This window comes from Zygosaccharomyces rouxii (assembly GCF_000026365.1).
Source record: "Zygosaccharomyces rouxii strain CBS732 chromosome A complete sequence".
Classification (NCBI taxonomy): domain Eukaryota; kingdom Fungi; phylum Ascomycota; class Saccharomycetes; order Saccharomycetales; family Saccharomycetaceae; genus Zygosaccharomyces; species Zygosaccharomyces rouxii.
In genome coordinates, this window is record NC_012990.1 from 260,751 (window position 1) to 272,906 (window position 12,156).

General features: G+C 38.7%; 6 protein-coding genes across 6 annotated transcripts; 4 read left to right on the top strand and 2 right to left on the bottom strand.

The window, feature by feature from the left end:
- Positions 1-7: 7 nt before the first annotated feature.
- On the top strand, positions 8-3,247 carry REG1 (protein phosphatase regulator REG1; the record flags this gene model as incomplete). The annotated part of the gene is made up of 1 exon (XM_002494467.1): positions 8-3,247. One exon carries the CDS (start codon positions 8-10, stop codon positions 3,245-3,247), a length of 3,240 nt encoding a protein of 1,079 aa, XP_002494512.1.
- A 446-nt stretch (positions 3,248-3,693) lies between these two features.
- VPS54 (Vps54p) lies at positions 3,694-6,429 on the top strand (the record flags this gene model as incomplete). The annotated part of the gene is made up of 1 exon (XM_002494468.1): positions 3,694-6,429. One exon carries the CDS (start codon positions 3,694-3,696, stop codon positions 6,427-6,429), a length of 2,736 nt encoding a protein of 911 aa, XP_002494513.1.
- A 358-nt stretch (positions 6,430-6,787) lies between these two features.
- NSI1 (Nsi1p) lies at positions 6,788-8,794 on the top strand (the record flags this gene model as incomplete). The annotated part of the gene is made up of 1 exon (XM_002494469.1): positions 6,788-8,794. One exon carries the CDS (start codon positions 6,788-6,790, stop codon positions 8,792-8,794), a length of 2,007 nt encoding a protein of 668 aa, XP_002494514.1.
- Positions 8,795-9,097: 303 nt separating this feature from the next.
- ZYRO0A03322g (40S ribosomal protein uS17) lies at positions 9,098-9,565 on the bottom strand (the record flags this gene model as incomplete). The annotated part of the gene is made up of 1 exon (XM_002494470.1): positions 9,098-9,565. One exon carries the CDS (start codon positions 9,563-9,565, stop codon positions 9,098-9,100), a length of 468 nt encoding a protein of 155 aa, XP_002494515.1.
- A 475-nt stretch (positions 9,566-10,040) lies between these two features.
- Positions 10,041-10,589, bottom strand: FMP23 (Fmp23p; the record flags this gene model as incomplete). Its single annotated transcript, XM_002494471.1, has 1 exon — positions 10,041-10,589. One exon carries the CDS (start codon positions 10,587-10,589, stop codon positions 10,041-10,043), a length of 549 nt encoding a protein of 182 aa, XP_002494516.1.
- Positions 10,590-11,028: 439 nt separating this feature from the next.
- ZTA1 (NADPH:quinone reductase) lies at positions 11,029-12,078 on the top strand (the record flags this gene model as incomplete). The annotated part of the gene is made up of 1 exon (XM_002494472.1): positions 11,029-12,078. The coding sequence occupies one exon, from the start codon at positions 11,029-11,031 to the stop codon at positions 12,076-12,078; it is 1,050 nt and encodes a 349-aa protein (XP_002494517.1).
- Between the last annotated feature and the right edge of the window lie 78 nt (positions 12,079-12,156).

The following is a 12,156-nucleotide window of genomic DNA, read 5'->3' on the forward strand; positions in this document are numbered from 1 at the left end:
GTGAATAATGGGAGATAATTTAGCAGCCTTCTTTGCTGATCGTGTTTCTCAGTCACAAACTACGCCTGTAAAATCTTATAGTGCTCCTACTACACCTATATCTGGTGACCCTCTGGACGGTGGTTTGAAAAAACTGGGGAAAACAAATGGGAATGGACAAGATGACATGGGACCAACTGTTTCTATGGCAGTTCACGCTAATGATGACGATTCTTTCCACAAATCTACTTTTAATTTAAAGAGAACTAGATCTATGGGATTATTAGATGAGTATATTGACCCCACTAGAAAATTACTAGGAAGAAATGATAATGAAAATCATCGTATTAACCATGGCAGCAAAAATATTCCTCTGAATGAAACTACTGTTCGTGCACGTCAAGTTGGTGAAGATGAAGACGAAGATCAAGCTGATGATGAAGGAGCGGAAGATAATGACGTAGAAGATGAAGATATTGATGAGGATGAATATTTTGACGACAATAGGAACGGTAGGAGGGTGGAAAGGACCGAAAGTGAATGGGACGATGCTAATAGATCGATGTCAGTCTCTCCCCCACCTGCAGATGATGCTAGTATCTTGTTACCACAAGATGATAACGATTTGATGAGAGAACCTGAAAGACATGTTGATTATTTGTCACACGAGTGGAATGAATCGGATATTTCCAATTCTTGGAAATACATCATTTTGAAGAAAAAGAAGAAATCATCTATTGATCAAGTTAATGCGGCAAGATTAGAGAATGCATCTTGGAGAACCTGGGCAAAGGCAAGAAATCATTTAAGGACCGTTTCACCAGAAATTGTTAATTGGTCGAAGGATTCTGATGTTACCTGGTTGTACGGTCCAATTGTCAGGGAAAGTGATAATCACGATAAAGATGTTGAAATGGGGTATGGTTCGGACGACGAAACTTCAAAGAGGATGAGTACGCCAAGAAAGAAACAGAAGGATTCTCATGCTCCTAAACCAATTTTGAAGAAGAGAACTGTACAAGAAATTTTAAAGGATAATTCCCTTTGGAAACTAAGTGAAGCTAGAAAGCACAAACATGAAGGTAGACATTCTACTTCGGCAGCAGATACTAGTGATATCATGTACGAGCCACACGATGCTTACGATGATTACGATGCATTGGCAGCTAAAGTAAATGCTCAGTACTATGGTCCTAAGAAAACAAATTCTGGTGCTGAATTTAATAGTGGTGATGGTCATAATAAAAGTGTTGATGGTAGCAGTGACAAACCTACCCACACTACTACAACAGGTAGTAGTGAAACAGTACCGCAGGCGGAGGATCCGTTAGCATCTTCTGTTGGAGGTGAGGGTTCAAACGACAAGGCTTTAAAGACGATCTTAACGTCTTCAAATAATGATGGGACTGGTTCCAAATCAAGGCCTGGTAGGGACAGACATATCCATTTCAATGATCGTGTAGAACAATGTATGGCGATAGCAGATCCAGATTTTGATAGCGATTTTATTGATAATGAATCGGATCAAGGTGATGAGGATGCTGATTCATATGGTTCAACAAGCATTATTGGTGACCGTAGTGGTGAAACCTTAGCACAAGCGGCAAATTTTGGTAGAACCAGCGGAGATTCAGCTACTTCATCTTCTGATGATGGAGATGCGGATGAAGACGATGAGGATAATTCAGGATTATTTATTAGTCCAGCAATGCCACGTAGAACTGACTCAGCTACACATTCTCCAATTACAGATAATTCATCTACGGGTTCTATGAAAAATTCAAAACTTTCCTTAAATCCGATTATTAAACTGCTACCAGCAACTACATTAAATCACGGATCTGACGATGAAGCTTCTGATGACAGCGATTATAATGGCTATGGTAGTTCTGTTTCCCATAACGTTAACACATATCGGGGTTACGATTACATGTATGATTACAACTCCGTGTACACGGGAGATACTTCAAGTTTCTTACCCGTGGAAAATTGTGATGTTGTTGATGTTCCTGAAGGTATTGGCCTTCACAGTGCGATTGCTGGTGACAACGCGTCTACTTATGAATTCAACCATGCTGCCTTATCAGACTTAGATCACGAAGTGCAGGCTGATGAGCAACAACATAAAATTCACGAACAACCACAAGCAGCAACACAACAAGAACCGAACACTCCTTCCTTATTAAACAATGATTTTGATAATTCTGGATTTGATAGTGACGAACAATTCATAGAAGATAGTCAGTATCATAGTAGTGATGACGATGAAGATGAAGAAGAAGATTTGGGATTAAAAAGAGCTGTATCAATGGGTAGAAGTAGTAGTTCTAGTTCGCTAAAAGATTTATCAAATCCACAACCGTTAAACACAATCAACCCACAATCAAGAACTTGTAGTTTCATCTCAGGTAAACCACTAAACTATGCACCATCTTTACCAGAGGATAATTCTAATTTCATCGATGTTAATGACAATTACGACAACGGTAATCATAAAAACTTTGACACCACGAGTAATAGTGATGACGATAATAGTAAATTCGATAACAAGAACAGTGTTATTAGTAGTGATGGAGATAATCAAAGACAGAAAAGTTCTCACATGCCCCTAAAGCGAGCTCCATCTTCACCATTTATCTTCAACTCGGAAAGTGAAGATGAAGATGAAGACGATGAGGCAGATGAAGAAGACGATCATAATATTATAAGTTGTAGTCCTAAAGGTCCCAATCTTCAACATCACCAAGAAATTGGTGATTCACCAAAATTCTCACTACAATCTCATTCTAAAACTGCACCGCCTCAAAGTTCTGTGATCTTACCAACTAGCGGTAAGTCTGCAACTGCTTCAGGGCCTCAATTATCCGATTTATCCAAAAGTATTAGAATTAAGAATTCGCTATCACCAGCAGAAGTCGGAGCTAGTGATGTAGCTATCACCGGTAGTTTTTCACCTGTGAATGAGTCGATAAAATCCGTGGTTACAAATGAAGGGATTATCGGTAGGGGCGCATCATCACCGTTTACTAATAATCAAAACACTCATAATAACAATGAGATTAGAGATGTAAACAGAAACTTACAAGACTGTCATATTGATGAAAATAGATCCAATGGAGTTGGTGAGCAACGAGACTCCAGTGAAAGTGTACAAAAGATGATGCAAAATGCAAGGGAAATTGCAAACAAATATTTACATTCGTGGAGAAAAGGAGACGGGAATTCACAAGGCACAAAATCAGATAACAAGAATTCAGGAACAGATTAAGGATCGGTATTATTATCATTATCATTATCATTATTATCATTATTACTATTTTCACATGTGATTTAAAAACTCACATATACGCATAAGGCACTAACTAACATACATGGGACATGTATGTATGTATACATGTATTTTAGTGTATGTAAATATTTGTCACTGGAACTCTTCTTATCACGAATTTGATATGTGAATTGATTAAATTGAATGACCTGGAGTTAGTTGATCCGTTCCTAGCGATGATTACTTTGTATTCAGATACTACACGTTCTTTAGACGGCCCGAGTTTAAAGGAAAAAGCACCTTTGAATTCACCGGTCTTTGGTCAAAATAATTGTAAATACAGAGGCGCCCTTCTCAAACTATTAGCCGTTGGTCAAGTGGATTTGATTTCAATTTAGATCAAGTGGATTTATTCTTGTACATTATTTCACATTTCTCAATTGGTCATGTCAAAGGATGTCAAAAAAGATGAAAGAATAGGTGAGAATGATGATTTACAACAAGCCAATTCCGTGGAAAGTCCCCTTAATACCAGTACTCCAAAGATGACAAACTCCGATTCATCTCCAAAGCTCACCCGAACGCCTTCAATAGATGGATCTTTAAACGATGATTTGGTTAGTGTATCAGGTAATGTTGGTAAATTGTTACCTTCTTCAAGAATGAGCATGGATTCATTTTCAGTTAGAAGTTTAGATTCTTCAGCAATTGGTGGAAGAATAAGCTCAAGGCCGTTTGTATTTGATCATAGTAATCATAGTGGATCTATGGAATATTCGCCACTGGGTAATAATTCAATCTTTGAAATTGTTATGAACACAAGAAGGAAAAATTGGCTTGGATATCCATCAGTACAAGATATTCCTCCGGTGGTATTAACCAAGGATATAGTAGATCCCGAAATACAAAATACTGTAATGAATTATGTGCAATCCATAGGACCTGAATGTGCTGTTTTTGAAAGTTCTAATAATTTGAAAATTATCAACAGAATCGAACAGATTAAACAACTGGAAATTCATGATAATGGTAATAATAATTTTGGTGATGAATCTGAAACTGCGTTACAAAATAAGGAAAATCTCAAAGAATTGGAGAAAGTACCAGATTTCTACTTCAGTAAAAATTTCCAATTAGATAATCCAAGAACTTTCCAAAAAGTGCTTAAAAATGTAGATTTACAATTGGGAGAATTGAGTATTGAGAGCAAACCACAGAGGGACCATGCATATTCGGAATTGAGAGATAGACTTAATGATTACTTGGACGCCGTCGAAGGTCTTTTAGTAGGGGAAATATCCAAATCTTCTCATAAATTTTTCCATGCACTTGGTGATGTTGATCTTATACAACGAAAGGCTGAAAGTACTGTGAATGAATTGGATCTTCTGGTGGAAAATGCGGATATTTTGGATAAGGAAAAGATCCAAAGGAGGATTGATCTTTTACAAAAAACCTTTAAAAGGAAAAATGTACAAAAATTGGAACAAGGCCTTTTACAAGTTAAACAAGTTCTTCTACGCACTGAGGAATGTAGAAAGCTTTATGAGAAGGAACAATATGATATATGTCTGCATATGATTAAATCAATCGATCTTTTGATCAAAGGCGATGGTTCTCAAGACAAAGCGGTTCAACAATGGGTTCAAGGTTGGCCTTTCAAACTGGCCGATTTAAAATCTGTACCTGCTCTTACAGAAACAAGGGAATTTTTGACTAATATGAAGATAGAAATCGGTGGCAAATATTCTTTACAATTATGTTCAGTGCTTTTGGGAGACGTCAGAAACTATTGCAAATCTGTAAGCAGTAAGGCTACTTTGAATAGGTTACAGAACAATACCCGTGAAAAGAAATTTTTAGATATCGACGAAGGATTTCGTGGTAAAGTTGCTAATATTGTTCATCAATTAAGAAGGTGTGAAGAACTTGCAAGTGCGCTGAGCCTATATCAGGACAAATGTATCGCAGAAATAAAATCTATTATCAAGAGTTATTTACCACAAGAGACTCTGCCATCAGAATCGTCATCTGAGGATAAAAAAATTGGTACTCCTGGTACCCAACAGTATCCACAACAACAACAGCAACAGCCTGTAAACAATGGATCTAAACTTTCTAAGCTCATAAAAGAACAAACACCCATGGACTTTCAAGACATGTTGGTTCACATCTTTACACATGCTAGTGAAGCTCTCAGAAGATTTTACAGACATCAAAAGCTTCTGCTGGATCTATCCTTGAATGAAATTGTATCGGCCAATGATCCAAATGAAAACCAACAAAGTATGATTACCCAGTTGGATATTCGTAATGGTATTAATGAAACCATACGGATACTGCAATTACGTACTGGTAAGATCATTGCGGTAAGGCGTGAGCTGACTTGCAACTTACGATATGATCATTTCCTAGAGCTTTATTCCATATGTGTTCTTTTCATCCAAGAATGTGAAGCTGTAAGTGGAGAATTCCTCACGAGGTATCTAAGTGACGTCTTAGCCGCTCAAATTAAGAACTTCATAGTCAATCAAAGCTCTAAAAATATTAGGACGATTCAGAGAAAGATCGAATCAGAGACATGGACTCCATTTGTGGTAGATCCATCAGTGCAGAGGGACGTAAATGATATTGTGTCTAGTATGGAATTAGACCCCATTGACTGGATTAAAAAGTCTGATTTAGTTAGGGCAAGTGAAGAAGACGAAAAGAATGATGACGACAAGGAGAACGAAAAGAAGGAAGCTCAAGCTGGTCATAAAAAATCTGTTGTGGTCGAAGATAATACATTTGTTGCAAGCGACTCATTATTAACCAACATAGGGCTCATCAAGGAAGTTTTCATCCTTGCAGTGAATTTACCCAGTGCGTACTTGGCAAATTTTGAGAAAATGTGCTACGATTTATTGAGGTATTTCAACATCTTTGCGGTAGCGGCTCTCAATGATCCTGCAAAGAGCTCATTACAATCAAATAAAAATTATTCCATCATGGGAGAATCTCTGGACTGTCTCTCACGCTTTGTACATATTGTGCAAAGGTTCTTCCAAAGACTGTCCAATTTCAACAAGGACTATTCGTCATTGGACCAGAGTCACTACAACCATCTACTTCATCAGTATCACATGTCCTCAGAGAAAATCTACATGGCCAATGCGCCACCGCCACCGGCGCCTGTATAGAGCAAATATTGAAAGAAAATTATTCACGTTACGATTAAGACCATTTTGAATCTTAAATTCCTCGCACTTATTCTATATTACTCTTATTACTGTCGTTACTTACAGCTCCACACACGTCGTTACCCGCACTTGGTGATTTTTTCTCTACCGTGATTTTCAGGCCGAGTTTGACAACTTTGAGGGACTCAAAGAACGTTTAAAGTTTATAATAGAGAGTCGTGTAGCGTTTACCCTGACAACACGTTAGCAGGTTCACCAGAAGCCGATAACTAGGTTAAGGTTAATCGAGTATATCTTTGGTATTGCGCTGTTGTGTTTTGTGTGTCATCGTGAGTGTTTATTTGCACACCATTGAAATATGGCTAGTAATCAAGAGAAGCACTATCGCGACCAGCCTCATCATCTGCCTCACGAGGGCGGTTCGAGACATGAAAGTGTAGAGGAAGCTGTTTTCAAATACGTTGGTGTTGGTTTACAAAATGATGATGACAATCCCAAGGATCCCAAGTCCTACGATAAGCGAGACGGTAGTAATGTGGTAGATACAAGTAAACCTGGAGATGGAAATCAGGGAAATGATATGGATTGGCTGTTTAGGAATGCACACAATGACGAAGATATTGGTGGTGATAATAATGAGAATTCACCCCGATTCCAGTCGGTAGCTTTGGCTGCTATTGCTGCGGCTTATGGCTCAGGTGCAGGTGCAGGTTCCGGAGAACACAAGAGGAGAAGAGCTAGGGATGGTGGTGAAGCTAGTGATGGTGAAGATGATGCAAATGGCAATAATGATAACAGTAACAATGGTGGAAGACGTAAAAGTTCTAAAAAATCTAAAAAGAATAAAGAGAAAAGGGCTAAATTACAATTGGCGGTAGATCCTGAATTAGCCACTCTAGATGATTCAGATGTTACTAGTCATGATCAGTTAGTGCGTAAGGCTATCATGGATACAGATTCTATTGCTCAACATCCCGATTTCCAACAATATTTAAATACAGATGAGGAACCCCAGAAATCAAAAGATTCTATGAAACATAAAGATAAAAATCATCGCCCAGTGGGCGATCATGAAGATGAAGATGAAGAGGAGGAGGATGAGGAAGATGAAGATGAAGATGAAGATTCTAGGGATACAAGAGATGTGGATCCTGCTGTAGTGGAAGCTGCTGCTAGGGATGAGGCAGAAGATGACAATTTAGATGATGTTACAAAACAATATTCAGAATTACAAAAGGATTCAGTTATGGATAACCCTGTGACGAAATCGATACAGAAGAAAGACTACAGAGAAGTACTACCCAAAGTCCTTTCATCTTCGGATATCGGTGTAGATACGGATGTATCACATTTGATTCAATCTGCTGCTTCTAAAGCGTCTGCTATCATTGGCACAACAAGTCAATCGAGTGGTAAAAGTTTTGATCAAGCAGAAGAAGCTGCATTGGAACAATTCATTACAGAATATCAAACTATTAAAAATTTGGATAGGCAACAGATTTGTGAGAGAATTTGGAGTAATGAAAGACGCAAAGACGATTTTTGGAGCAATATTTGTAAAGTTTTACCCTATAGGACGAGATCATCAATCTATAAACACGTTAGGAGGAAATACCATGTTTTTGAACAGCGTGGTAAATGGACCCCTCAGGAGGATGCAGAATTAGCACGTTTATGTGTGGAGAAGGAGGGTCAGTGGTCAGAAATTGGCCGTGCATTAGGTAGAATGCCTGAGGATTGTAGAGACCGTTGGAGAAATTACGTTAAATGTGGTTCAAACAGAGCTTCCAACAAATGGTCACCTCAAGAGGAAGAATTATTGAAAAGAGTAATTACTGAAATGTTAGAGGAATCACAAAGACATCATACGAGGGGTACAGATCATTTAGTACAAGAAAGTGACGAAGAAGAGGATGTACCAGCAAGTGATGATGAAAAGCAAGATTTTGACAAGAAGGATGGCAGAAAATCTAATCGAAAGACGTCCTTTAAGGATGTAATTAACTGGACCATAGTCAGCGAACGTATGGGCGGTACGAGGTCGCGTATCCAATGTCGTTATAAATGGAACAAGCTTGTTAAGAAGGAAGCTATTGCTAAGATTCAATCGATTACAGAAACTGACAAGCGTTGGATTTTGGAAAAATTAAGAGATCTAGGTTTTACAGAAGACTCACAAGTGGACTGGGAAGAATTAGCCGCCCTGAAGCCGGGAGTCAAATGGACGGGGACGGAATTAAAACTATGTTACGAAAGGATGAGAAGCGGAGTACGGTATTACAAGCAAAAGTCTATTAATGATATATCTAAGGAACTCTTAGAAATGCTTGACGGTTCTGTTCCGTTGGAGGCTAAATCGAATTAAGACAAAACGAAATGAATGAACATTACTGCCGAAACCGTTGTATAATAATAATAAAAAGAATCATAGAAAGAAATTCATGGAGGAATTACAGTATTACTAATAATGTGTTCAAAGAACAAAAAGATTTGTAACTAATGATCGTCTAACTAATTATTGTAGAAATTAACGTTTATGAAAAACCGACCGCGGTTCTCTTTTTTCTTTTTCACACACTCTTCAGAGTTGCATTTTTATTTTAAACACATTATACAAATGATTATCTGAACAAGAGAAAAACGGATGTTCTTGTGCTAGTTTAAAACCTTAGAATTTAGTGAATTGCTTCTTAGCACTAGCGTTAGCAGCAACCTTAACGACGTTAAATCTAACGGTCTTGGAGATTGGTCTGCATTGACCAGCGGTAATGATGTCACCAACGTTGATACGGAAAGCTGGAGAAACGTGGACTGGAACGTTCTTGTGTCTCTTTTCGTATCTGTTGTACTTGGGCACGTAGTGCAAGTAGTCTCTTCTCATAATGACGGTACGGTGCATCTTAGTAGAGACAACGACACCAGTCAAGATCTTACCACGGATGGAGACCATACCAGTGAATGGGCACTTCTTGTCAATGTAGGAACCCTCAATAGCGGTCTTTGGGGTCTTGAAACCCAAACCAGCGTTCTTATACCATCTCTTAGCCCTCTTGGTGGTCTTGATCTTTGGGTTGTTGAAGATGTGAGGTTGCTTTTGGAAAGCTCTTTCAGACTGAACGGTCAACTCAGTGGACATCTTTACGGTTCCTTAGTTCCAATTCTGCTCAATCTATCCCTTCAAGATGACCAAATTCTAATCCAAATTATTTACTACTAACGATGGCGTACCACTTCGAAAAGTTTTGGAAAATTGATTGTGTGTCGGTTTCCCTCGGCCCAGAGTCTGCGTGCGTGGGGAGGGAGAGTCCGAGCTCCCCCCACGAGCGACCGTCTAGTTTTTCCGCCTGGGTTCCTTGCTAGGCTTAGGCCCCTCCTGCCTAAGCACTCCCCGGTTTCCACCTACCGTCCGCCTAGGGTCCCTTTACCAATTCTTCGCGTCGTGGTACCAACGCAGAAACATCTCGAATATTTTCAAGCAATTTTCAAAAATGGTGTACGGATTCTTTTTGCCGAAGACAGTCACTTGAAAAATAAGCTCATCGCATTTTAGAACCACATAAAATATACATACACTTGTACATACGTACTCATAAATTCATTAACTTACCTGTTTAGTCCTTTTTTTCATTCTTCTGCATATTATCGAATACAGACTTACCTTGAAGTAGAACGTCAAATATGAAGGTGTGACCACCGTTTAGCATCAACGTTAGCTTGACACCCTTGGAAAAATCTAAGTAACGCTCAATTATAATTTTATCGCCAATGTTTCGACATTGAATTGATCTTAGTGGGAAACTAGGTCGGGTGTCACCAGTTTCATTTGCAGGCTCAGAATGCTTGGGTATTACCTGCAATTCTATGAATTGCTCCAATTGGAATACCAATTCTTCCGGACAATCTTCAAAATCTGTATACTTCTTATGCAATTGCTTCTCGAGAAACTCCTGTGAGAACGCCTGCAACTCATCGTAGAATTTCTCGATATAATTGGAATCATCTGGTAACTGCTTGTATTCGTGTCTTGGTATTCTGTTAAATTTAGGTCCCTGATTATTGAAATGTGTTGCCGGGGGTACTATGATCCTGCCAGATACGGTCTTGGATAAAGGTACTCTCGTTGTCGATAAGAAACGCAGAAACACTTGTCTAAACAACATGGACGCTGGAAAAGTGTGGTGGATGAAGGTGTTGATCGCTATTCGAATTATGTAAATAGTAGGTCAAAGTCTATCAAGCTTATTGAGAGGGTTTTGACCTTTTAGGGCTCTTGTTGGTTGTACTTTACACCCCTTTTCGAATAAGGATTCGGAGTTATTACTTTATAAGACAAGGGTAGATCGGATTGAAGGTCTTGAGGTATAAGGTCAAAGAAGGTAGAAGAGTACAGCTCTAAGCTTGAGATGTGTTAAGGAGGAGGTATTCTTGAGAATATGACAGAATGAGGAGGCGGCGTCAATGTCTTAAGTTATTCTACGAGATGCCACACACTCAACTTGTACGGTTGAATAATTTGTAAGCATCAATAGTATGCGATTGTTTTCTGCTAAACATATATAAAAAGGATACAGTTCGTTTGAGTCAGGCAGGATTGATAATATGCTTAGATCGACAATATCCTCAGTGTTCAACAAGAGGGCAACAATGGCAACCACAACTATTCCAAAGACCCAAAAAGTTATTTTGATTAACGATACTGGTAGTTATGATGTGCTGAAATACCAGGATCATCCGGTGCCTAGTATTACTGACAATGAATTATTGGTTAAAAACAAGTACAGTGGTATTAACTTCATCGAATCTTACTTCCGGAAAGGTATTTATCCCAGTGAAAAGCCACTGATCCTAGGTCGTGAATCTAGTGGTACAGTTGTTGCTAAGGGTAATTCCGTAAAGGATTTTGATATTGGTGATAAGGTTGCTTATCTATCTGGATCTGCCTTTGCCCAATATACTAAGGTTGATGCTGCTGGTAAAGTAGTTAAATTACCAAAAGATGCCAATGATGAAACGTTAAAGTTGTATGCTGCTGGTTTGTTACAATCTTTAACAGCACTCACTTTTATTGATGAAGCTTACAATGTCAAGAAAGGTGATTTCATCTTAAACTATGCGGCTGCAGGTGGTGTTGGATTAATCTTAGACCAATTGCTAAAGGAAAGGGGTGCTCATACGATTGCAGTAGTTTCTACAGAGGAGAAATTGGAATTAGCCAAGAAGCATGGTGCTGAATACGGAATTATCTCCAGTAAAGAAGATATTGTCACTAGAGTTAAGGAAATTACAAACAATCAAGGTGTGGATGCAGCATTTGATTCTATTGGTAAGGATACTTTTGAAACTACAATTTCTGCACTCAAAAGGAAGGGTACTTTTGTATCTTACGGCAATGCTTCTGGGCCTGTTAGCCCATTCCCCTTGACTAAGCTGACCGGAAACATTAAGATTTTGAGACCGTCGCTATTCTCCTACATCGCAACAAGTGAGGAATGGAAACATTATTCTAGGGAATTTGTTTCTCTGGTCAGTTCTGGTAAATTAAAGATTAATATTGGCCATGTGTTTCCGCTAAGTGAGTATCCAAAGGCAACCCAGCTCTTGGAAGAAAGAAAGACCACTGGTAAACTAGTCTTGGAGATTCCTCAATGATTCTAACGGCTGCATCTGTTTAGTTTGATTTTATTTTATGTTTACTTTTTTTTTTTTTGTGTCGCGCGACAGCGCCAG